At 44.3% G+C, this 26,749-nt stretch overlaps 1 protein-coding gene across 1 annotated transcript in view; it reads left to right on the top strand.

Annotated features, from left to right (window-relative positions):
• The first annotated feature begins 6,728 nt into the window (after nucleotides 1–6,728).
• Nucleotides 6,729–26,749, top strand: part of LOC149328528 (tenascin-X-like) — a 53,531-nt gene continuing 33,510 nt past the window's right edge. Inside the window, exon 1 of the mRNA XM_089562161.1 lies at nucleotides 6,729–7,398. Within this exon, the coding sequence (XP_089418287.1) occupies nucleotides 7,168–7,398 (231 nt within the window). The 5' untranslated portion in view covers nucleotides 6,729–7,167. The remainder of the gene's footprint in view (nucleotides 7,399–26,749) is intronic.

Consider the following 26,749-nt stretch of genomic DNA (forward strand, 5'->3'; position numbering starts at 1 on the left):
TGTTAGTAAACATAGATAGCGCTTCCCGTAAAAAAACCAAGTGGACAAGAAGAGTTTGTTTTCGCCTCACGCGCGTTTTGCTACTTAGTGCGTCGGGCTCCGAACAAAACAATCGCATAATCTAGCTACTGTTTTATTGCACTCTACACCTATTCTGAGCAAGCCCTTAGGTATTTCACTCGATCAATAGCCTATGATAAGCGGATACCATTAGTCAGCCTTCGGCTTGTTAGGAACAGAATTCCATTTTATTTTGGTCCAGGACATCGCAGTTTATTTGAGTGAATAAGAACATCGTCAAACGGGTCTTCGAAATGACATTTAACATGACGCCCAAGATTCAGTTGGCATCATAGCTCTGTGCCCGTCTTTTCGTCCAACCTCCATGCTGTAAAGGAGTCTTTCTTGTCCTTTCCGAACTTTTCTTCACTTTTATTTTATTATAACGCATAACCCTTAGAAGCACCTGCAGGCTACTTTCCACATTGTTTTTGTTTATTTTTTTAGCGTAGTTTAGTTTTTTGGGGGGGGAGCTGTAGGGTGGTTTGACATTTATTTTAAGAAAAGTGTCATTACAAACAATTCTAAGAGGCGCAATGTTATCTTCAAGAAGTATTTCAAATTAAGCTGTTTTATTTCTTGTTGAAGCGCCTTTGCCTGTAATCAATCTAGCAATTTACGAACATTGAAAAGCAACCTACCGAGGATGCTCATTTCAAATTCTCTTTATTTATTCCTTTCAAGAGCAAACTGCTGCTTCACCGTGTGGAATACTCAAAGGGAATACGAGAACTCCGGTCGGCATGGGCGATAAGTGCGGCGGACTTTTGTGTCTGCGACACACAGGGGCGATTTGCTTATCTTTTAAGACGCGAGGTCCAGGAGCTTGTATTTGTTTTCTTTCTTTTTTGTTGTTTTCAGCAAGCAGAGCAGCGCCGTCAACGTTTACGAAATGTGTGCGGCTGCCTTTCATGCTTCCGAGTTAGTGTTTCCTGCTCTTCAAGCAGTGTTTATTTTCAACTGACAACGTGGTGTCTATTTAAGTTCTGAAAGCTCACTGAAGGCGGACGTCACAGGGGTGAATGTACTTTTGTATGCAGTGCAAGCACAGAGTAGAAGTCATCGGCTGCATGCATGGGCAAGGAACAGGCGGCAGTCTCTGCAGGCGGTAGGCTCGCCTTTTCTCTGGGAGTTCGCCTCAAAAAAGGTTGCAAATTAGTGGCACACAATTGTCGCAACGTACTTTACTTCAGAAGTTATTAAGAAAGAAATGGAGCGCCAACATAGTCAATAGATCCTCTGGTGAAACCAGGTGTCTCCTTGTCCCCGATGCCACACTACAAGCAAAGCACGATTCGCAGCGTCTCAGATTTGAAACAAGCCATGAGCGTAGGCCGTTGTAACATCTTTCACGAAGGTGAAATGCCGGCATTTAGAAATTGAGTTCCTTCCAAAAATATTTGGGTCGAAACTGCCTTTGTGTACATAATACATTTATGACATCCGACCATGTGCATGTATAATACTAACGTGAGACCAAGCCAGATAAGCAGTATCAGTGAGTTGATGAAGAATTTTTTCACGACCACGCTAGGGACGAACGTTTATGGGATGGGACTTTCGTCATCTAGGATGTCGCAATTCTGAAGCAGAGCGCCGGCTTCGATGACCGCGACTCGCAGGACCAGAGAGAGCTAGTGGCCAAGCACAGCGGCGACATAAAGTCGTTCCACTATAGGTCATTATGGAGTGGCGGCCAGGCGGGTGGGAATAACACCCACAAACACCCACACTCAGGTCGTCAGCAATTAGCAGAGAAAATAGATTTCAGACAGTATTTAAGTCCTGATATAATTTGAGACTTAATTTGTAAGCATGAGCGAATAACATTGTAAAATTCGGTTCTGTTTTCGTCCTCCTCCTTTCGCACTACGTATGACGACCAAAAATTAATGATCTAGTCGGAATCAAGAGGAAGAAATGGGCTTGGGCAGGGCATGTGATGCGAATGCAAAATAACCGCTGGTCCTGAAGGATACGGGAGTGTATTCCTACAGAAGGAAAGCGTACCAGCGGGTGGCAGAAAATTTGGTGGGCGGATGAGATTAAGAAGTTTGTGGGGACACGGTGGCCGCTACTGCCGAAGGAGAGGATTAACTGAAGAGACATGGTAGAGGTCTTCTCTGGTCAAATGTTTAGGGGAATCCCCCAAGGTGGAGTAGATTTGTAATAAGGGAGTAATTACTCATTGGCATCAACCCGAGCGCAGCCATACGGCTACAAAGGAAACTCAGAAACTTCGCAGTCAAAGAAAAATTCGTCCTGGTCTTGACCCTAGACCAGGACGAATTTTTCTTTAACTGCGAAGTTTCTGAGAAAGCTGTATAGCTTTTCTTTGTAGGCGTATGGCTACAAAGGAGTAATTACTCTCTTGTTCCAAATCTACTCCACCTTGGGGGATTCCCCTAAAAAACATTTGGTCAACACTACTCCCACTTCGAGTTATTGATCAATTCGCTCTCGCCCTACCATAAGCTTGCTGTCCCGGTTAGCTCAATTTGTAGAGCGACCGCTCCGGTGTAGAGGTCTTCTCTGTTCTTCCACGCTCATCTCCAGGTGACCGCTTTCTCGAGCTACTGGCGATGCAGCAGCGCGTTTAATGCCTAGTAGCTTCCCATGGTCCAGGCATTCAAGTTGACGCAACGGAAGCGTTGCTGCAGAGTGATGTTATAAGATACTAAAATTTTTACAGTGGCAGCAATATAATGGCATTTTTGTGCTCGTAAGTTGGGCGTTGTATGAATAGTTACACATGTACCAACGCCGCCTGTGACGGTGCAGCTCACTACAGGCAACGGCGCAGGATCGCTTTTCTATCGTCACGACGGCAGAGCTCCGACTGCCTTTGGATCTCGGTAGGCAGTGCACAGAACACCATATTTAAAACTTGCATGCCCTCCTTGTATATGCCTCAAATGAAGATGAATTTATGAATGTTTCCCGTCTTTCGAAAGGCTGCTAGGCCACCCAAAATGCTGTGACGATTCGGCGTTGAGGGAGACAGAGTAGACTATCTTGAAGGGTGTTGGAGGTGAATGATGTATTTGCTGATTATGCACGAGGCCAAATTGGAATAACAAGTGCGGATTAACCCAGACAATCCGCCACCTTAGCAATCAAGTACATCTTACACACGGAAGCGTTCTTGCGAGAACGCTTTTGCAGACTAATTGGTGCATACTGAACGTAATATCACGCAGAGGAAAATGCACCCTGCCGTTCTTAATAACGTAACAGCTGGTAGACTGGGCGTCACTAGGATACCTGCAGAGCACGGTGTCACCACTCACATCTAAATGGATGAGACTGATTAAACATTTGAGTGGTGCTGAGGCTAAATGAAGGAAGCATTCAAGGCGGCAACTTCTTCTCACCCGTGCGGAATATATTACAAGCGATCAATCCCTCTAATTCAAGAGGCCACAAGTTCCGAATAGGCCGCAATTGTACGCAGTTCATTAATTTATTTATTTACATCACCCCCAGGCCCAGTGGCATTAGAGAGAGGGGAAGGGTAAATGTACAAAAACGGAGAGAAAATTGCAGTTAGTTGGTTACATGAATGTTAAACAGCACATGAAAATACAATGTTATCTAGTGCTACGCGGAACTGCTCATCATTTTGAATGCCAGCAGCTTCTGCGGGAAGTTGGTTATAGTCACGTGAGGTTCGCGGCAGGAATGACTCGCGAGAACCATTTCGTGTTGCAGGGCGCAATTTGTTCCGAATAGCGGTGTAAACAAAGAAGTACATAAAGAAAAAGTTTGAAATAGCTCCGAACCCATTGTCCATTTCAGTGAACACAAAAATGAAAGAGAAACAAAGCTAACATCCTCATCCCGTACGAGCGTCCGAGTCTGTCCCCCTCTCATCCACATCCCTTCACTGTGAACAGATTCTCTGCCGGGCGTCAGCAAAGAGAAAGGCCGCTTGCCGGCTCTTTAGTGTCGTCTTTCGCTTCTCACGCTTCGGCAAAACCAGCGTAGAGTTTCAGGTATGCGTTTCGAGATTCTCACGCGCCTCTCTCGTGGCTCGGCCGCAGCATCCACACAACGGCGGAGGCGACGGGTCATTACGGCCCAGTCAAACCATGCGCGCAGACCAAAGCATGCCCTCTGAGATGACTCGATAAAGGGCAGATAGTCTCGGAGGCCATGCGCAAAGTGGCCTCTTGTTTCTTGGCCCCTCGCAGTACTGTAGCGGCGGTGCCTTGCGGGCGCCGCGAAAAGCAGGAGAAAGAAATCACCAAACAAACGAAAATAAATACAAACAATAACATATAAAAAGAAACAAAAAGATAATCGCCAACACCGCGACCTTACAACAACTGAATTGCAAGCGGAAATTCAAGCCTACGAAAGAGCAAATATCGAGAAGAGCGCTGCAGACGTCAGCCGCATTCTGCAAATTTTAACGTGAAATCGGAAAACATGGGTGCAGCTTTAATTCAATTCACCTTGTATGTAGGGTCCTGGTGCCTGCGTTTATGTGTCTCATTTCATCGCAGCTTGCGTGAAATTTCCTCTACAATCTTTCTGGGACATGTATTTGCAGAGAGGTGTTCACATTCCAGTTGTAGTTAAACTCACGGCTCCAAAGAATATTTTACTTGTTTCTGTAGCGCCCACGCAGAGAAAGGGTGTTCATTCTTTTTTTTGAGTGCGCCCCTCTATCATGAAACACACGTGAATTGGTGAAGTTTAGTTTCACAAGCTGCTTAGAACGTAAGAAGTACGACAGGCTAGTGCGACAGTTGTGATTTGCGTCAAATGATTTGTTACAGTTCAATTGAGTTAATTTTTCAACAACACGTTGATTCATAGACTAATATCATGTAGTTAAGCATGTAAACAAACCTTTGATAGAATCAGCAAGAAATAGCTGTTACTAACTCGAGCACTACAAAGTAAAATCGGCGAGTTTCGCAAGCAAAATGAAGGAATTTTCAACAAAGAAAGGGAATTGAAATCTACACTTCTGATTTTCTATGCTCTTTCAGTAGTCAGACTCCTGGAGCCGGATTTTATCGCTTAATAGTTTGCTGTTTTTTACTTTCTTCCATCTATTATATAATAATAACATTATAATCTATGCAGACGATACTAACGTGTTTTTTTCAGGGCAAGATAGTAATATTTTGCAAGCAGCCTCCAATAGTTGGCTATCCCAATTGTTTGTTTGGTTAAAATCAAATAGGTTAGAACTTAATGTCAGGAAAACAAAGTACATACTGTTTAGAGCCAAAAATAAGGAAGTTCCGAAAAACTTCCAAATTCACTTCGAACAAGCTCCTATAACTCGTGTCAGCTCTACAATGTTCCTTGGAGTCATTTTTGAAGAACATTTACCCTGGACATATCATGCAAACTACGTTTGCACTAAAATGGCTCGCTCTGTTGGTATCCTAAATAAATTTCGCACAATATACTGCCTTGAAAATTCAAACTACAAATTCATTTCTCTCTAGTCTTTTCGCATGTACAATATTGTTTGTTGATCTGGGGAACGACTACCTCAACCAATCTTGTGAAAGTACTTACTTTACAAAAAAGAGCTGTACGAGCGATTGATAATTTACATAACAGTGAGAGCACGGGTCCTTCCTTCCTCAACCATAGACTGCTAACCATCACGGCCGCTTACCACAAAAAGCTTGCTGTTTATATCAGAAACCTTATGAAAGGAAACTGGCAGACTTTCGAGAGCACATATTTAATTGCCCAAACAGCATACAGTCTTAGGCACCCTCAATACCATGCATCAAAATCCCGTACAAACTATGGGTTCCAAAACTAACTCACATAATTCCTCATACATTAAACACCTATCCATACTTAACAGAATTGTCACTACAAAATATGTCCGAGGTCAGATTTAGGAAAACTGTTCATGAATATTTTTGTTATAGCTAATTGTGGTGAGTTTTTACCTAATCAGTTTTTGTCTTTGTTATGTTTTGCTCTTAGTTTTGTTGTGCTTAGCTCTATGCATGACTGATCTCTGTTTCGTTGTCAATATATCCGCTGCTTTTCTAGTTTCTGTTACTTATGGAAATTTTGTACCATTGCCAAGTGCCACTTTGCTTTTTGTTTTTTTACATGGGGAGGGCAGGCCTCTGTCAGGCGCAACTAGGCGGCTTTAGCTTGCTCTCCCTTGTTTGCAGTCTCTGTACTGGAAAAACAAAACCAATAAATGAAATAAATAAATATCTACACAACGAAAAATCCGATCCTGTCTTGATCACGGTCTGACTACTTTAAAATTCTATGTAAGATATCAGACTTCTCGCTCACTTTTTATAGCAGCTGTTAGACGAGAGGAAAAACACGCTGGAATAATTTATCGGCCTTCGTGAAGTCATCTAGAACTACATCGTCATCGCTTTCTTACAGATTTACCATATGGACTCTCCCTTACGAAGCGAAGGTGAAAAAACTGTTCAATATCACACTTCAGCACATCAAAACACAGACGTACGCTTAATGTCAGTAGCCAGCCGCTCTGATTAAAAGCGGCGACGAGGCATTTTCCTCGCCGGTTGGCGAGGAGGCGTATGTTGCCTACGTGCCTCCCTGTTAGCCGCGCTTCGCTCGCGCCACGTTATCACAAACTCCCTCTCCCCCTCATCGACGCATGCCCCTCTCTCTGTAAGCGGTGTTCGCCCACTCAGCCGATCGTCCGCTGACGAAGGGCGAACGTTGTTTTGCGAGTTCTTCTTTCATAGCTGTCGTCGAAGAGGTCAAACTGAAGCACTTCAAGTCGCCCTGCGCTGCGCGCTGGGAAATGAGACATCGCTAAGTGAAGCCCGTTTTCCAGGGTATATTCAGGACGGAGCCTGTGCGTATCTTCGCGGTACACGCCCGCTGAATCGCTTAGTGACCTGTTCTGACTTTCATTTTTTACAAGGTGTAGGGTTCCGTGTATAGTTTCGGATTGCCAGACCAGCCTGTACCTCCCCGGTGTGAGGACGCTTAGCGCTTAGGCTTAGCAGGTCTCCTTCGTTACTAGGTGCTATTTTTACTCGCGTCAAGCGTTGTGCGGCACCTGAGCATCGTACGTCGCAGAGCATTTCCTGTTTACGAACGCTGCGAGATCCTTGCCCTACAATGGATGACGACCGTCCCCCGCCGTACGTTCATTACGCACCAGTTGACGCGTCGGCCAATGCGTTCGAGGATTTGGACCTCGACGATGCGCCGTCTCAGCTGAAGCAGCCGCCACAAGAAGCGGATAATCGCCGACGGATTTTCACGAAGATTCTCAAGATTGTTCTCCCAGTCTGCGTTCTTATTGCGGTGACTGTAGTGACACTACTGCTGCTGCTACCCGTGCTCGAGGTAAGTTCATTTCGTGTGATTTATAAGCTATGTAGTTCTACGAGATTCGTTGCCGTGTTTTGTGTGTGGGGACGTGGCTTCTTGTGTTGGCGGTACATTAAGATGTCCTGAGAACAACTTAAGTACCGACACCAATGTGAGCGGTTGTAAGTAACTTCCCATAACCGATTTTTGCTTCGCTCTTTCCTACTTACAACAACGTAACATTTCAAGTACTTTGCACATTTGATTATACTGACTTTGAAATTCATGCGCTGCAGAATTAGCTACTTGACTACAGGGTGTCTACGTATTGGGTCGTAGAGCAATTTTTAGCTTGTTTGTTATGTGTCAATGAAGATTCGTTGTGAAAGAAAAGTGAACCAACGTGAGTAAAACAAATGGCTTCACAGCAAAATTCAGCTGTTCGCATATGAGCAAAAGATTGAAACAAACAGTAGTGAAGATGCAGCAAAAAACCTAAACATATGATTAATAACGTTGGAGGCATTTACAACGAGATCGTTTGTAGCTTTTAAACTTGAGTAAGAAGAAAAACGTCGAGAAACGATGCTATTCATAAGTGAGCGAAAATGAGTGAAGAATTTTTTTTTCGGCAGTATTTGTGTGTAGGCCTTCATGGTGTCACTTTCGAGGGGAGTAGGAACTGATTGTGTTTATAAGAATATCATTGAGAGAGTTTTTTTTTACTGCATAAACATCGATGGAAGAAATTGGTTTAAGGAGACTTCATAGATACGTCTAACGTTTCCAGACACTCCTAATAATACTTAATACAAAAGGAAGTGCGTGAATAACTGCAGGAAAACCATAAATAAACACAAACAACACTGTTCCCTGAAGTGGTGCAAAAGGAACATTTTGGCACTAGCAACGAACCCTTTGAGCAAAAGAGAGGGAATGTTTCATTCCATGAAACCGAGTGAGTTATAGGCATTTTGTCCATAAAGGGCTCAAAGTACGAGGAAGAATCACGTATACAGCATGCTGACAATGCTATCTCAAGCTCGCTCAATATCCCGCCGATGGAGCGCAGCGTTTTTCACCGACCCACTCAGCTGATCGATAACGAAGCAAGATACCTGAGCGAATATCTGTGGACATCGCACTGTCACCGTGTATTTTTGGTACTTAGAGATATCATGCTCAATGCACATGTGTTGAACGTGAAATTCCAAAAGGAAGTAGATTAGCTCAGCGCTAGAAAAATGATGTACCTGTTATTTTCCCAACCTCCCTTTCCCAATGGCAACCATAAGTACAAACGCACGCGCGGTGGAAAGTGACTAGCAACAATGCTTTATAAAGCGGGCTCGTGGTAGCGTGTTGCGGCACACAAATAAACTGAAGGAACAAAAAAATTGTCTCCGGGGTAGCGCCCAGAAAGTTTTCAACAAGTATATCTTTGTAACTCGAGCTTCATAGGGCTTCAAAATAAAATAACTGTCTCATTAGCATCGCTACTTTCTTGTACGATTTGTTCGTCAGGAAATTAATGAAGGATCTATGCCGTGTATAATATTGCGTAAACGGAAAATAAAACTCGCCGGCTATCATAAAATGGCCGGGTTTGCAGGGCTTCGGGTTAATATGCAAAGAAGCGAAGTTACTACAGCTAATTGCTTCGAATAGAATTCTGTGTGTTGGTGCGGACGCTTTATTACGAGCATTGATGCCTTGCCTGGCGCAGTGCAGAAAGTCCACATATGCACATTTGAGTCTGGGGTTCTGGGACTTCAACATCATATTGTTTCTCTTAGAAGCGCCGCTCGCGCCACCTGTATACAGTCTCGGCATTTCTAGTTGTGTAATGGCTCACTAAGTTCGTCCTCGTCCATCGCCAATTTTGTGCCACAGCATGCGCTGTGTGCGCCACATTTACCGCTTGTGGTGTGCATACATTAAAAGGTGTGCTTGTCTTCTTTTTTTTTTGTCAAGCCAAGTTCGCGTTGCACTCCAGCCATATGAATTTGGCGCATCATCAGTACACTGAGGATGGCTTTCTAGGCGCTAATAAAAGAAAAAAAGATAATGCGCGAGATTTTACGCTCCCGATTGTAGAAGTATTAGCATTTCTGGCCCGGCGAATTCCCAACCGCTATCCGGAGCGCTCTCCGAATGCGCTAAGGATCAGCATGTCCAGGTACTGTAGGGAGCATACCGTCGCGGTGCAACTGGAACTAAGATCTAAATACGAATCGCCCATTGAAACAGCTCTCCGGGTTCTTGCTCCAGATCGCTGATTAGAATTTGCCATTATTCATTTTCAGTTAGAGAATTGCTAGAGCACAGCATTAAGCCAATTTTCTGAAAGTTTTAGTTTATTGGTGTTGAACATCCCAAAGGAACTCAGGTTATGAGGGACGCAGTAGTGAAGGACTCCGGAAATTTCGACCACCTGGGGTTCTTTAACATGCACTGACATCGCACAGTACACGGGCCTCTAGAATTTCGCCTCCATCGAAATTCGGCCGCCGCGGCCAGGATCGAACACGCGTCTTTTGGGTCAGCAGCCGAGTGCCATAACCTCTGAGCCACCGCGGCGGGAATTTTTTTTTCTGATGGAACATGAACAAAAGGACGTGACTATTTATGACACGTTACTAGTAGTAGCCTTTGTTGTGGACAGTGAGAAGCAGCCAAGCCGGGTCCGTAAAAGCGGCAGCTAGGGAGAGCAAAAGCAAGCGCCAGCTGGATGTAAAGAGCTTCCACAATTTTATCCGCCTTATACATGAATAAAAATCTGCAACAGTCCCGGACAGGGGAAAGAAGCCTCATTTAACCCACTGTTTAAAATGTGACTTCTATCAAAGCTTGCGTGTTGGAAAAAAAATAGCTTTGTGTATGGTAAAGGATTCATAGTGCTTAACCAAAACATTCACACAACCCGCAGTACTAGACTACGCAGGTGTCAGCTGTACATTCATCCAGTCATAACCCAAAGACACGCGGACCCCGCGGATTACGACATATGAAGCTCTTGCGTATTAACCACGCGATCACGGGGGCCCGCCCGCATTCGAACTCTGAACCTCTCAACACTCCAAGTCTTAGCTTCATGCGAGCGACGAGCGAGAAGCACGCCAGAACATAAGCCGCCTACATGCCCGCTTCGAAAATACCAGGCTACGAGCGGGGCCATTCGGAGTGAGACGAAAGATAGACGGGGCCGAACAAAGAAGCGACAGTATACGTCCTTCCATGCTCTGCACATTCTCATATAACATCCTAAGTCTTAAGAAACGAGTTTGGTTTTAAAGCGATTATCCGTCCCTCTTTTGCTGACACAGCCATTCTAACCCTGCAGATGTCTACTCCACCATTTTCTCCTGCCCCGCGCAGGAATATGTAAAGGATGGGGCACTGCGGTCAAGGTCGCTTTTTTAAGGCGAAAGCCTTTAATGCCTCATCGTTGTCGACAGAAGCAGAAGGTTGTCATCAGAGGTGTCACGCTTTTCGGTTGGTCGACATGGTTATGACGTCACAGTGCGCGAGTTGGAAGTAATGAGGTCACCCACGGATGCCTGACGCCCCCTTTTGGGGTACACGACAAGTAATAAAATAATTGTCGTCCGCACCGACAGGGGTCGTAAGGCGTCCGTGGGTGACATACCTCATTACTGCGAACAGAGCCATGGACACAACCGACCTCATCAAAGCAGAGAAAGGGTCGTGTTAAGGAAGCAGTCAAAGTCGGAAGTCAAAGTGTGCAGTTGTAATGTGTAGTCAAAGTGTGTAGTCAAATAAAGCCCTAGTACAGCATAAACAGTCTCGCAGTCAATGCCAAACAGTGCGCCAGGAAAGGCTTTCGGCTTGCAGCACTTTAGAGAGCCATAGTGGCCCCCTGAATTTTTTTCAAGATTTCAGGATAATACATTACGCGGTACCGAATAACGGCTCATGATTAGTAGGCTGGGAGTGCCAGTACTTCAGAGGGAGGTGCGTCCTTGCACCCAATGCAGCACTCCTGACTGAAGCGAGTTGTTTTCCAACAAAAACCGAGAGAAAATTGTGAAAATCTCTATGCAGAAAAGAATCATGTCAATTATATCCTCGCGTTAGCCTGCTGCACATTCCAAACAATTCCCGACCATTTGCGTCCGTTCCTCGGCAACTCAAAACATCCGCACATTGTTCACGTCCCGTCCTTTGTTCTTTGCTCCTCGTCCGCTATCTTCTCGTTCCCGACGTCGCGCCCGCGCCGGCTTGATATCGCTGGGATGCAGGAAGGCGCTGGGTGAGTCACACCAGCGAGCTGTTGCATCATTCACGCGCCGATGTCGGCGACGATATCTATGTCGGGAAGGGAAGCAATGTCGGCGGTCTGGCAACACTACGTTCGCGACGCACATGCGCTTCGGGGCGCAGGCGGGGACGGCTACGAAACTCGATTCCTCGTCACGCGTCAGCGCTGCCTAGTTCAGAATGAGGATGGAAAAAAAAAACGTTACATATCACTGCGGCGACCCGCGTTTCAGGTATGCGAATGCATTGACTGACGCCTTTTCCGTACTTGTCGCATCTGTCATTTATTTTTTTACTTTTACATCAGTTAACACTTTTTTAACCTGATTTACTCTTTCTTAACAAAACTTCTATTTCGCTTTTTCTATTTAGGCGTCCGAGGCTGTTTTGACGTCTTCCCACGACTTCGATGCGCGTGGCTATTTTGTCGGATAATTTGACTTTTCGTCTCTAATTAATACACGTCGGCCATAGCTTCTTGTTTGATTACTTAACATTCATTAATTAACTTTTAATCCATTTCAAACCTTCGTCCGGCTTTCTTGCGTATTTTCCTATAGTTTCAAGGCTGAAAGATGTTTTGACGTCCACCCACTTTATCGACGCCCGTGGCGATTTCGACGGCTAATCGACTTTTTGGCCTCTAATTAATTAACCGATGACTCTACACCAACCAAAGGAAGCGCGCAGCGACATTTTGTCATCCTCTGTCTCATACAACCATTTTTTTACGCCTAACTTTTTATCGAACTACGCAAAGCCTGCGGACATCTTTTCCGTCCACTTTCGTCTGACACGAAACCGCGAATATAGCCGAGTAATGCTTTGGCATTAATAAATGCTACAGTTTGAGGAAGTGTGCTGCGTCCTGCCTTCTTTTTCTTGTGATCGCGTCCGTAACCGCGTTAAAAAATGGTTGGCATGCGCTTCCTGTCTAAAAAAATGCATACGGCCCTTCGTTATGTTCTTTTTTTTTACAGGAATTCGGGAGTAAATATCAGGGGATATTTTCTGACTGAAATTAGTGCACAAGTAACTCGGTTCTTTGGGGGAACTTGCTTGCTGCGAAACAAAGTTCATTATACGCGCTAGTTTTTGAGTGGGGCACGAAACTCTATATTAACGGCTCGGTCTTTTCATAAACAATATCAAAACACCAACGGCCGTTTTCTGCAAAGATACCTTTTCTTCCCATTCTCTGTGGTCCTCTAGCTGCCATTGGTCGCTGCTCCCATTGATGAAAGGCATCAGAGAAGACGTGACACTCAGGGGTCTCCCCAGTATTTGATATTGACGCGTGTTAAAGGTAGAGAGAGGACAAGCGGTAGATATTTTAAATTCTTTATTTCTCTCGGCCAAATTGGGCAGCGTCGTCCGTGTGGCTAATCCAAACTGCATGCTGCTGCGCCATGGCCAAACCGGCTGCCTGTGATTGGCCGCTGGCTTTCCCACTTGCATTCGTCGCACTGGCGTCATAGCCAAATGAAATGAAAATGGAATGGATTATTACAGAATGCGCTACCAGGTTCCGTTAAAAACTCTTTATTTTGCATTTGTTACAAGTACACTCTTTTCCAAAAGTAACCAGGCTCCATGGTTTGCTTCTCATTCATATATCAGAGCCCTCACAACTTCCCTAGAAATCAAAAAGTTCTTTGAAGGTTAGAACAAGGCTTCTCCTTACCATACAGAGATTTAGAGCTTCAGGGCTGGCATAATAGCTTTAATATACGACTGAGACGAAAAACGTGCACCCTGGTTACTTTTGACAAAGACTGTACAGCAGAGTGGACTTTAAGGCCAGGCGGCCTTTGTTCTTACACTAAGAAATTAAAAAAAAAAGCATTGGAGTAGGGCATCGTTAGCGTGAGGACCATTTGCTACGATTGCAGCAATAAGAAGCGTTGTCAGTTCGCCTGTTTTCGGCTCTCGCTTCCAAAATGCACTCTTCGAAGGGATTGTCAAACTAAGCCGTGTCAAAATGTATACTTTAGATGAAGTTGATCATTATCCTCTAACTGAAAAAAAGCCCTGTGGAATAAACGCAAGATGTACGCTATTTTTGGTGCGTTGTCTGCGGACTTGGATCTCAAAAAACATGTTAAAAAACGAGCATTCTCATGCGAAAATCTCGTTAAAATATTGCTTAAAGAACAACCTTCTTTGTAGTGCAAGAAATTGGTGCTAACGGGTTATCCTGCAAAATTGAGGGCCCTAAATAAATACAAACACGACGGTTTTTCGTTCCAAGCCGCGTAGTAATGCTCTTGTAGGCTCCTCGAAATCTTAAGATCCGGCCCTTATAAAAACCATCTAAAGGCAGTCCATAGAGTTCTTATTGACTCTCTTGACTTCCTATAAATTTTTGTCTATTCATAGTCTTGAGACTGTCTATAGATAAGAGTCTACTGACAGTGTATAGCCATAAATTTATACATTGTCTGTAGACTGTATATAGCATATTTGTATTGCGTATAGACTGTTCTCTATGATTTGTCTATAGAAAGTCTGTAGACTCTCTTGATAGAAGTCTATAGACACTCTATAGACTGTCTAAAACGTTTTTTGTAAGTGGGAGGGCTGAGTTCGAGATATTCACCTCACCTTGGAGGGATCTGGATCGCTGAAGATGAAAAGCGAAGCAGGTTATTTGCCCAGAAGCTTACTCGGCGTGCTGTACGAACTGGTCCGGCAAAAACTAAAATATTACTTATTGCAGACGAGGTTAAAGGGGAACTGACGACGAATTGAGGTTGAACTGGAAAGATTCGCTACCGGATGGAAATAGCAAGGACGCCACGCTCACTGATGACGGCGCCTTTGAAAGCTACGATATGACAACATTTGAAGCAGATAATGCTGTCCCTTCAGGGCACTTTTCTGGGGATGGGGGAAGCTTCAGGCTAGGCTATGGAACCATTCACTTCAAACAGTAATTGTGGAGTCACTTCGGTATTGACGTCACGAGTTTGAACCGAGTAGCAGAGAAAAATTTCTTCATACTCAAAATCATTTTTTGCCAACCAGAAATGCCTATTTTCGTGTAGAGGAAGCATCAATATCGCCCCTAACAGCCACAGAATGGATCCTTAAGACAAAAAAAAATACTCGATGGGCTTGCCCTGAGTGTTGTTTTAACGACTCGCTTGTGAAGAGGCACTGGGGTGTCCTGGGGCATCTAACTATACCGGGCCTTTCAGCGAAGACTTTCAAAAATTTTCAGAAACAGGTTTTTTGGGGATAAAAATATGGCTTTTGATTCATAGTGTTACCAGTGTTGACGGACACCAGAAAACCAGTGAATCATATTGCTGGCTTATTCATTTTTAATAATTAATTTTTTAACCACTCGAGTTACGCGCTTAGCTGCAATTACAGATTTGCAGCCGGTCGTTAGTAATATCTAGATCAGTTGTTACAATATAGAAAACGCAATTATCCTCGCCACTGTGGCTCAACAAAATCTGGCGGCAGTGTGCGAAAAATAAATGCGCTTTCGAAAAGATGCAGGCAAAGTGACCCTTCCAGTGGCACGTAACTAATCGAAAAAGCTAAATTTTGTCGAGGCACATCGCCTAGGGTAGTTGCGTTTTCGAAATTCGAAAAACTGACATGGCTATAAGTAAAGACCGGCTACAAATCTCTAGTTATAACCAGTTGCCTATCAGTGATAGTTAAAAGTTAGCTAGAAATTAGTTAACCACCTTTCCGGTGTCCTCCAACACTGGTGATACTATTTATTTCATTTCATTTCCTTCATTTATTTATTTCCCTGAAAGGCCCCTTTCGGGGTATTGCATAAGGGTTATTACATCGGGGTAATACATTATATGCCGCAAAAGCCATATTTTTACTAAAGAAACCTATTTTCAAGATTTTTTAGTGTTCCGTGAAACACATGCCATACGCACGCACATACGTTTTTGCCTCATGTCCCACCAATAATAAACGCTATTGATTCGCACACGCACTTAAGCATAACTCAAGTGATCGGGTATTTAAACCAATGAAAACAGAAGAGCTCTCATAACCACTATCAACGCGATAGCATAAGCACATTGTGTCCCAGAAAATGTGGCGTCGTCGTCGTTGACCCTGAGAGAAATATCCACAAAAAATCCCCAGAGAAGCAGCCTAGGAGGTAGGCGGGACACTGAAGTGACGTAACCTTATGGCGTCATCACAATGGGCCTACGGCCCTGCCGCGGTGGCTCAATGGTTATGGCGTTCGGCTGCTGAACCGAAAGACGCGAGTACGACCCCGGCCGCGGCGGCCGAATTTCGATGGAGACGAAATTCTAGAGGCCCGTGTACTGTGCGTTGTCGGTGCACGTTAAAGAACCCCAGGTGGTCGAAATTTCTGGAGCCCTTCACTGTGGCGTCCCTCAAAGCCTGAGTTGCATTGGGACGTTAAACCCCAATAAACCAAACCAAACTAAACAACCTGCCTACGGGATTGTGAGCAAACTGCGCATCGTGGCAGGTGGCAATTAATGATTGATTGCGAGAGGCTGCTTCGGAAGAGCAACGTGGGTCGTCCAAAGCCCACCGATAGCAGCGCCTGCCATCGCAGTGGAAATTCGCTTAACCGCTTCACCACGGCGCAAAGATTGCAAGGCGGACTCCCAGGGATATATGAATGTTAAGTAGAGAGTGACCAATTCTGAGTATTTGGGTATTAACCCATTTACTTAATCGCTTCATACCCTTAAGGCGAAGCTTAAGTGTCCCTTCCAATTTTTCGATTAATTTATTTGAATATCCACGGAATACAGCTGTACATTACGCGGAAGGGGGGGGGGGATTAAATTACTAAGGTGAGAATTAAAGAGTGCGAAAAAATTTTATTTTCTAGAAATTTGAACTGTGGAAGAAAAAATACGGTGCACAAGAATACGAAAACGAACAAAAAAGCAGTAGAAGATAAAAACAATGATAAATGTTTGCAGTTAAAGTTTCATTACGCTTCAGTGTGATTCAGACAAATTAATTACGTTGTGAGTAGTCTGGAGTAGAAGTAAAATAAATTCCGTGAAAATATAAGAATACTTTGAACACCCTTATAAAAATGGACTATAGGCAGTCTAAAGGGTTCTTTTAGACTCTATTGCTTTCCTATAGATATTTCTTTTTGTCTATTCGTAGTCTATGGACTGTCTATAGACAAAAGTCTGCTAAAAGTGTATGGCCATTGTTCCACAGATTGTTTATAGACTGTCTTAGCATTTTTATTGCCTGTAGACTATTGTCTAAGATTTGACGATAGACAGTCTAGACTTTATAGACAGAAGTCTATAGCTAGTCCATAGATTGTCTAAAAAAAATTTGTAAGAGTGTAGCATGGCAGACGTAGGACGAAGGGAGGACGAGGCGCACAGTGCGCTGAACTAAGAACTTTTATTATCAAAGGAGGGCGATCAGCACGTTTTTATGCAGTACCCAAGAAGCCAGTGATTGTAGGGCACATGTGCAAATCAAGGCAAAAAGCCAATAAAACTATAAAAAAACAGGGGAAGAGCGCAGGCGCATATTGAACCCGCTGTACACAGAAGCAAAAAAAAAGCACACATTCCGGTCGGCCAGGTATCGGCACGTCCCTGAGTACACAAAAACAAAAAGCGGCAATGTAGGCGAGAGGGGGAAGACATATTAACAACACAAGGTAAAAAAAGAAATCTGCACGCGCCGGCAGTCCTGTGCAGCTTAGTGATGACAGAGTTAAAAAGATAAAAACAAGAAAATGCAAAAGGCAATGACGGGAAAGACATGAAAATCTCGGAAGGCGGCGTGAAAATGGTACATACATAAAGAGAAAGAAGTGAAAAGGTGCTTGGATTTGATGAAGAATTGGCAACCTAAATTCAAGCGATGAAAGCCAGCCGAAAAAACACGGCCTAAAAAGATTCGATGCGACCAGAATGGGCCAGTCCCTTTTGTGTTTTTTTTTTCTTCTGTGCAGTGTGGGTTCAACATGCGCCCGCGCGCTTCGCCTGTTTCTTCTCTTCTGGCTTTGTTGCTTTTTTCCTTGATTTGCGCATGTGTCCTACAATCACTGGCTTATTAATGTATAAAAACGTGCGGATCGCTCTTCTGTTATATTAAAGTTGTTAGTTCAGCGCCCTGTGTGTCTCGACCTTCCTTCGTCTCTCTTCTGCCAGCGCTACAATGTTCACAATGTCAAACCAACTTGCCCAGCAACACACCCTGCTCAAGTATATAAGAATAAGCTTTGTTTACTAGGAAGAAAGTAAGACGTGCGCGATGGGTTGGAGCAAAAATATGATTCGAAAAGAGATGAAATAATAATATCAATGCAGTGAAAAAGCACCAACAGGATTAACCGGAAGAGTAATCCTGTTAGAAGACTAGGCCGCTCTACATTTGTCTGCGCGCACACACGCGCGCACAAACGCACACTCTCTCCATCTCTCTTCCTGTCACGCACGCACGCCCACAAACTGCAATCTCCTCTCCCTTTTCGAGACACGCGCCAACGAGTCGGCCAAAGAAACAATGGAAACGAAGCTGTCGGGATGCGGTCGTGGTCTCGGCTTCCGGCAGCTATCTTTAAAAGGCCGGCAGCATGGTAATAAGTGGCCGACTGCCAGTGTTCCAGTAAGGGTTAAGAAAGGCTTCTAAGCTGTCGAGTGCAAACTAACAGCCTGCAGTCGGTCGAATTCTTTGCGCATGTGGTTTTCAATGTGGAATAGTTTTTAGAGCAACATATGAAGGGCGACATAGCAGGCGCTATGTGTTGTGCTTAAAAGTATTTCGACTTGATTAGCGCCTCTATTTCCACCTTCATGCGTTGCGTTAATAAGTGGTCCGCCTTGAAAACATGTTCCAACTAGCCATCAAACAAACGCTGCTGCATGTGCGATAGGTTAAAACGTGTTGAAAATTGGTAGGTTGAAACGGTTATGTTGAAAAGTTAAGATATTCAAGCTTCGAGTGGATTCCATGGTGGTTGCCAGATACCGCAGTGCACAACTTAATGGACATGGCAAGCTTGTGGACTCTAGGCGTTATTTTGTAGCAGAAAAAAATTTATCGCAATTTACGTGCCGTATTCAGCACGCGTTAGCGTCAAGAAAAGGAAACATACATATTCTGCGACGAAGCTACTACATTTTGCGCGAGAAAATTGCCCACATCTTTAAACTTAAACTTCTGTAAAGGACATGCTACAAATTCAAGCCCAAATTCTTTATTTATGTTTCAAAGTGCAAAAAGATGCGTCCAACAGTGTCTGGACCCGTACCCGTAGACTAGTCATGTGTCCAAAAAATTAAATACAGTCATACAGACACTCCAATGCAATACAATTCGAATTTGTAACAGAGGGGGACATACATATACACGAATACAAGTGCAGAAATTAAAAGAAAAAGTCATCTCAAAGAATAGCTCCGTAAAATAAAAAATCGTTGATGATCAAAAAAGAAATAATAATAATAAAATAAAAACGAATGCGCGCACCTGGTTGAGTAAGCTTTAGCTTACAGTATGTATGTGCCGATATGCTTTTTTTTGCTGTAGATGTAAAATTTTTAGCATATTGTTCTTCGTGTGGAAAGGTATTCCATATTTTTCCACCAATAAAAGCTAGCTGTCGTTCTCTATATACGTTGTGATTGGGTGGCAGATTAAAGTCTCCTAGCGTTACATTACTGGTGGGACGTTATGACGTGTGAAATAAGGATATATGGAAAGGGTGGTTGTATTTCACGATTGTATTTACGACAGTTGCTCTTTTTAGTAGGCGTAGTGAATCGAAAGGTAGTTTCTGTAAGCCGTTGAATAATGATTTGCTGGCATGATCCGGCTTATAATGAGCTATGACTATTCATGATCGTTTCGGTAATTTTCGGATTGTCTTGATATAACTGTTGCAGGTCCATCCCCTTGAGTCTAGACAGTATGAAAGTTGGCTGTGGATGAAGAAATGTAAAAGGCGTAATATATTTGTGTCAAAAAAGTCACGTGCCTGCAGCAGTTTGTAGCACCCAGATGCCATTTTCGCCCCACTTCTGATAAGTGATTTTGCCCGAGCAGATGCCTATAGAAGACTACGCCAAGATATTAAAATAAGGTATATGTTTCAGTAGAGAGTTGCCAACGTTAATGTTCATACAGTTAATATCTACTTATCTACTTGTCTACTACGGAGTAAAATATAGTATATTTCGTTTTCTCAACATAAACAGACAGCTTGTTAGCAGAAAGCCAGTGAGAGTTGCTTGCTATATCTAATTTCGTTTTAAAGTCAATTTCCTCGATATTGTTTTCTGTAATAATTATAGCGAGGTCATCGGCCTTCAACACCATATCTCCAAAATTTAGTGCACGTGGAATGTCGGAAAAATATAAAGATAACAGCAGGGGTCCTATTAGAGACCCTCGGGGCACGCCCATGTGTATACGTTGTGGTGAAGATGATACATTATTCATTACGACTACCTGATGACGTTGATGAAAGTAATTAGAAAACAGCTCGAAAATCCGTTGTCTTTAAAGGGCAGTGTTTTGACTTGTAAAAAAGGATGAAATTGTCAACGGTACAGAAAGCCTTTCTTAAGTTGAGAAACAACATAGCCACAACTTTGTTGTCATTCAAAAAAGAGTTCATTCTTTCGACAAATGACTGCACTGCATTCGATGTTGAATGGTGCTGCCGAAAGCCGTGTTGCTGAGGGCAACTTATAGGGTATTTTTCGAAAAATCTGTTAGTTCGATTTGCAAAAATTTTTTGAAAAAGATATTAACAGCACTCAGCACTGATACAGGTCGATAACTAGAAGTGTTTGAGTTGTCTCCGTCCTTGTATATTGGAGCAACTCGGGCCACTTTTAACGGCGTTGGTATACTTGGCAGTTTGCAGTGAGTGATTTAGAACGTGGCGTAATACAGTGCCGAGAATATCGATGTTATTTTTTAACATTTTAACATACTATTATTTCATCCATTCCAGCGGCGTTATTGCGAGCCATAGTTTACAATGTACACGCGCCGTCGGATGTAAATGGAACGCAACATTAACTAAAAAATTTAATCATCGCCCCCCCCCCAATTCATGCATCCCTGATTACATATGTAAAGCCTAATTGTAATTGTGCGAATTGCATTGTGCACCAACAAACATGGACCATTATGCTTTAGATTGAAAGAAATAAATCTTTTTTGACCAAGTCGCCTTCCGTTTAGGCTACTTTTGACGGCGAGTGTACAATGTATTTCGCTAAGTTAAATAAAAGGTGTTTGCTAGTGAACTCGGTAACAAAAAGCTTATATCTGTAATATTTACAGAGGTAGCTGATTAAATACCTACTGCAGTAAAATATGAATTAAAGCGGCCGACAACATTCTGATCAATAACTGCCGGAAGCGTCTGTCGTTTGCGCGCTTTACGAATGGCATTGTTCACAATTCCCGACAGTTTTTGTGGCGTGAGCTACATTGCCCACAGTCTCGCCGTTTCGCGTGCTCTGCCGCCGCGGTGGCTCAGTGGCTATGGTGCTCGGCTGCTGACCCAAAAGACGCGGGTTCGATCCCGGCCGCGGCGGCTAGAATTTCTTTGGAGGAGAAATTCTAGAGGCCCGTGTACTGTGCGATGTCAGTGCACGTTAAAGAACCCCAGGTGGTCGAAATTTCCGGAGCCCCTCACTACGGCGTCTCTCATAGCCTTAGTCGCTTTGGGACGTTAAACCCACAAAATCACAAAATCACTTTCGCGTGCTCTCTGGCACGACCATACTGCGCATGCGCGAGGAGCAAGTGACGTCACTACGCGCAGCTCGCGTGCCTCTCCGAGCCCGCTAGCCTTACTTTACTTAAAATGATCGGAGTGTAAAAGGTTGACTACGCCAACGCCAATGAACACAATGAACGCCGACGGCCTATGGCTCGAGCGGCGCGTTATTTTCTGGCACAAACATGTCAATGCCTGCAGCTCTCATCTCTCTCTCATCACCCCACGTACCTATAAACACGATTCAGGCATCCACTGCCCCAGGGAGCCATTATGCGCACTTCTTTCTTTAAAATGATTGGAGTGTAAAAAGTTGTCAACGCCAACGCCAATGAACACAACGAACGCCGACGGCCTATGGCTTCAGCGCCGCGTTTCTGGCACAACGTTGTCAATGCTAACGCATGCAGCGCACGCCTGTCACTACCGCCACCTAGCTTACAGCGTGGTGGAGGTGTCCACTCTTCCAAAAGACACTTATGCGCCTTCCCTCTGGTTCAGGTGTCCACCGAGATGTGGACACCTCGCCCTCACCTCACGCTACGTATATCCTGGCATAGCAGAGCTAAGCCACTGCCAATTCTTTTAGTGTTCCCGGCGTTATGTTAGAGGGGCGTCTATGATATTGCCACACTTATTAAGGCGGAAGCCTTTAATGCCTCATCGTTGTAAGCAGGAGTTGTCGACAGAAATATCACGCTTTTCAATTGGCCGAAACGGTCGTGACGTCACAGTGCGCGAATTTCAAACGGGGCCAATTGTATTTCGGTTAGCAACCATGCAACTAATTAAAGGGATCGTATAGTGGTGCTCCAAGTAAGTGGGACTAGGTTTAGTTAATTACTTAATTACCCAATTAGCCTATTTAACCCTTGTAGTCAGGCCAGATAAATAAATAAAACCGAGTAGGAAATTGGTCTAGTTCGGGAATCGAACCCCGGTCTCTGGAGAGCGAGACGAGCATGCTAATCACTCCGCCATGCCAGCTCGATGGTTTGGAATGAACAAAGGCGAGTCTAGTCAATACGGTGTCTTCGTTCACTCCCATCTTCCTCCCTTCCCGTTACAGCGAGGTTTAGGTGTCCACCCAGATATGCGAGACGATACACACACTTCCTTTCTTCAAAAACCAATTTATCGACAAGCAAGGCGTAGCATCGAACGGGCGATGGCGTTCCATGGACTTCCTGGCAGCATTGCAAAACGCTGTCGCGTTTCACACTTAGAGCCAAAGCCTAACATCTTACGGCATCAGTGACACAAGCAGCAACACTGCGCTTAAGGCTTTCGCTTCACCTCACTTTGGGTCCACAAAGTGCCTCCTTGAATTTTTTAGACACCACTCTACCGGCGCCCTTGTGCGTCTGTCTTCGTCCTATGTGGCGCGCCGGACTTCGTCCTTTTCTGCCCTGTTCTAGGGTCGGCCGGCTGGGCTCTGCCCAGTGTGCTCGCCAAGTACTGTTCTGCCAGGGAGGACGTTCTACCGGCGTCCGGTGACAATATTCTTTTTGCCGTGTGTGCATAGCTGCCAAGGATTTATTACTCTTTTTTTTGTGCTGACCCAAGGCTGGCATGTTCCGATAGATTACTGCTATGTAAGATTACTGCGTTAGAAAGGGATAAGATTTTTCAACGAATATGTCCGCGCTCTTTTCAGTGAGTTACTTCAAAACTGTGGTTCCCCGTCAGTAAGCGGAGAAAACCGCATCTGTAGATTAAAGTTCTGTTTTCAGTTAATAGCAGGTCATTACAATATTAAGACATCTAGTTTATTCACTTTCTGTTCTGGCTAAAAAACAAAACAACACTCCACAGCAGTAATGCCGCTAACTTCAGGAAATACTTAAGTGCTGATCGTTACCAGTAACTATAGTTGACTGGAATGACCTCAATAACGACGAAATTACACAGAACTCGTTAGCATCATTTGAAAAGCGCCTAAAATAATTTAATCTTATTGTTTGCCTTTTTGTATATGCTAACAAGGTAAGGGGAATGGGGGCTCGTTATAAATATGAGAGAAGCCAACAGCCACAGAAACCAAGGGGCACAGGGGATGCCCCTGTGCCCCTTGGTTTCTGTGGCTGTTGGCTTCTCTCATATTTATGACGAGCCCCTCATTCCCCTTACCTTGTTTGCTTAATTTCTTAGCGAGGGCCTCGGTTCTGGCAGCCTTGATGCCATAGGAAGCATAAGATGGTTCTCACACAGCTTCCACCCTCGCCGTTCGATGACGTTCTACGTCACACCAGCGGTAACTCAGGACGTTCTACGTCCGCCGCTTACGAACGTGGGTGGCGCTGATGAACACTCTCAAGGTTAGGTTATTTGTAAACATAAATACCCCCGAAAGCAGAAGAATTGACAGCCGTCGCCGTAGCTCAGAGGTAGAGCACCGGACGCGTAATTCGGAGGTCGTGGGTTCGGATCCCACCGGCGGCATGTGGTTGTTTTTTCTTCTTCTTTTCTAATCAATTAGCTTTAAGCGATAACATATTCAGTAATATTCTAAACTAATCAACACCGCAAAATAAATAAATAAATTAAAAATCCCCTGTGCCCCTTGGTTTCTGTGGCTGTTGGCTTCTCTCATTTTTGTATATGCTGTTATGCACATGTACCACCCTGCCATGGACTTGAGCAAGACCGCAGAGTGTATGAATCAAAATGAATTACCAAGGGTAAAGTTTCAGATGGAAACGGTTCATTAAGAGCCTAAAAAAAGAAACATTACTTATCCTTATCCGCGCCAGTGGGAGCTTTCACAGGTAAATAGAAATTACGTCAGTATTTCGTTTATATGTGCATCTCCGACGCCTGACTACTGCGCATTTCGGTTAAGAATGGTCGTCACGGGTCCCTTTTCGATTATCGTCGCAACTAGATTCAAACGTGCAGCAGAGAAAAATAACGCTCTCTTTATAAATCTCACGTTCTCAGCAATAAATATATATTTTCCTGCTGAACGTCAACGCAGTCAGAAAGAGAGAAATATTCGATTTTTACTAAAAACAAAAATGAGATATTATCCTGTGTTTTCCTTGAGGTGGTGGTAATGAATAGAGACCCGTGAACTGAGATGTGCGTTTGGTTTTGTCTGGTTCAAAACGTAGTTGAAAATGTGAACAGAGAAGGATGTAGTACTATACGGCACGGAAATTATTATCCAGGAAATCTGGCAGTCAGATTTGAGTGGTGGAAGAGCCCCTTAGTTAAAAGAAGTTATATTGTTCAAAAGTGCAAACCAACGCTTCACTGCAAATATGCGAAAATTATCTAATGAGGACTAAAATTCTGGCGGCTAAAATTGCTGGCTACAAATGCTGGCTACAAAAAAAATAAATACCTAAATAATAAATGAAATACATTTGAGCAGACTATGGTAGCGAAAAGAGGGGTTCCTTGTGACATACATATGAGATAATGGTTTCGTTTGGTTTATGAGGGTTTAACGTCCAAAAGTGACTAAGGCTATGAGGTACGCCGCAGTGAAGGGATCCGGAAATTTCGACCACCTGGGGTTCTTTAACATGCACTGACATCGCACACTACACGGGCCTCGCCTCCATCGAAATTCAACCGCCGCGGGCGGGATCGAACCCGCGTCTTTCGGGTAAACAGCCACCGCGGCGGGGCTCATATCAAATAAGCCGACACTCACTGAAACCAAGGAAATCACAGGGGGAATAACTGATTTTTTTTTGTTCGTGTTAATCGATACGAAACTGAGAGCGCATATACTTTTTCTGGCTGAAGTATAATTGATAAGATAATAGACAAAAAAAAATACAAGTCTCCAGTGGGATCCGAAGCCACGATATCCGGCTAATTTTATTCCAAGATTTCGAACTTAGCTGTTGGCGGAACTGTTTCTTGCACGCGACTAGGTACAATACACTTTGGCAACTAAAGTGTTGAGAGGCGAAAGCCGAGGACGCTATGCCGTGTCGACTTCCGGTGGATGTGACGTCACATTGTTCCAGTGGCTATATCGATATCCACATTATATATCTTTCAGGGATCTTTAGTGTTAATTACGCTTAATCACTCATTTTTACCATCTAATTTGACACAAATCGGACTTTTTTCCGACCATTCTGTGACAATTTTCAGTATGCCGAGACGACTTCCGGTGGATGTGACATCACACTGTAACCGTGGCTATATCGCCGTCAGCGCTATTTCGACGCAATTTCGACGTATTCGCCTATAATTATTAACTAATTAATCTACAGTCGTGAAACTTGACTTCTGGGTTCATTTTTTATGCGAAGCATATTACTAGAGCTACACTACAGCCCGTCGAGCGCGGCGGTGGAGCTACCATTGACCTTTAGCGTGACCACGTGACACCACGTGACAACATGACGTCACAGCAGAGGAGAGATGGGCTGCCGGCTCGCGCGGTCGGCCGCGACGGTGGAGGCTCCACATCAGAGGCGCGGCGGCTGACCACGTGACAACATGACGTCACAGCAGAGGAGAGATGGGCTGCCGGCTCGCGCGGTCGGCCGCGGCGGTGGAGGCTCCACATAAGAGGCGCTGCAGCTGACCACGTGACGCTACAGCAGCGGTATAAAGCTGAGCTTGCCTCGCTCTCCGAGCATTTACGAGGCGGCCAGGTGTTGGGATGCCGCCTAGAAGCAGGGCTAATTTGAACGAGAAGCGAAAGTTTCAGCGTGCCACAGAGACCGATGAAGAGCGGGATGAACGTCAACCAAGGAAAGCCATGTATTACCAAGCCTAGCCATCAATATGCTTCGCATCTGACTAGGCTTAACCGTAGCTAAGCCTCAGCCATTTTTTTCCTCCTCTATCTGAAGCAACCATTGGTTATCTTCTATCTTTTTAGCTCCTGAGTTAAACGCGTGTGACACGCTTTGTTAACGGACGACATTATGAGCCATTAAAGGCTTTCACCTTAATATTTTTACCAGCTTCTTTGGACAAAGTCCCCTCATGACCGCCCAGGTTAGAGCCACTCTAGTCTAAGCGGCACATTGCAATAATTTCGTTATAAACAGTGCCACATTCATTCAATGCTCAAAACGGAATAATTCCCGCAGTTTGCTGATTTGTTTCTTTACTGTAAGTAGACTTCACCGCTGCTGTCGAGCGCGAGCTAATCATGCATGATTTGTACCACGATACACATGTGCAACAGCTGCCCGGCTCCAGCGGAAGCGGTTGCGCAGGAGAGCCACTTCGGAGCATTCAATACAAGACTACATTAGCTGCGGCATAATCATTCGTTCAGCCGCGTTCGACGCCCTCCAGGTTTAATTAGTTCCGTGCAGTGCTAACAAAACCGACATCGTGTCAAGGCTTTTATGCTCACACGAGCGTGACTGCAGCGCT

This window comes from Amblyomma mixtum, chromosome 9 (assembly GCF_055824585.1).
Source record: "Amblyomma mixtum isolate Tamu chromosome 9, ASM5582458v1, whole genome shotgun sequence".
Classification (NCBI taxonomy): domain Eukaryota; kingdom Metazoa; phylum Arthropoda; class Arachnida; order Ixodida; family Ixodidae; genus Amblyomma; species Amblyomma mixtum.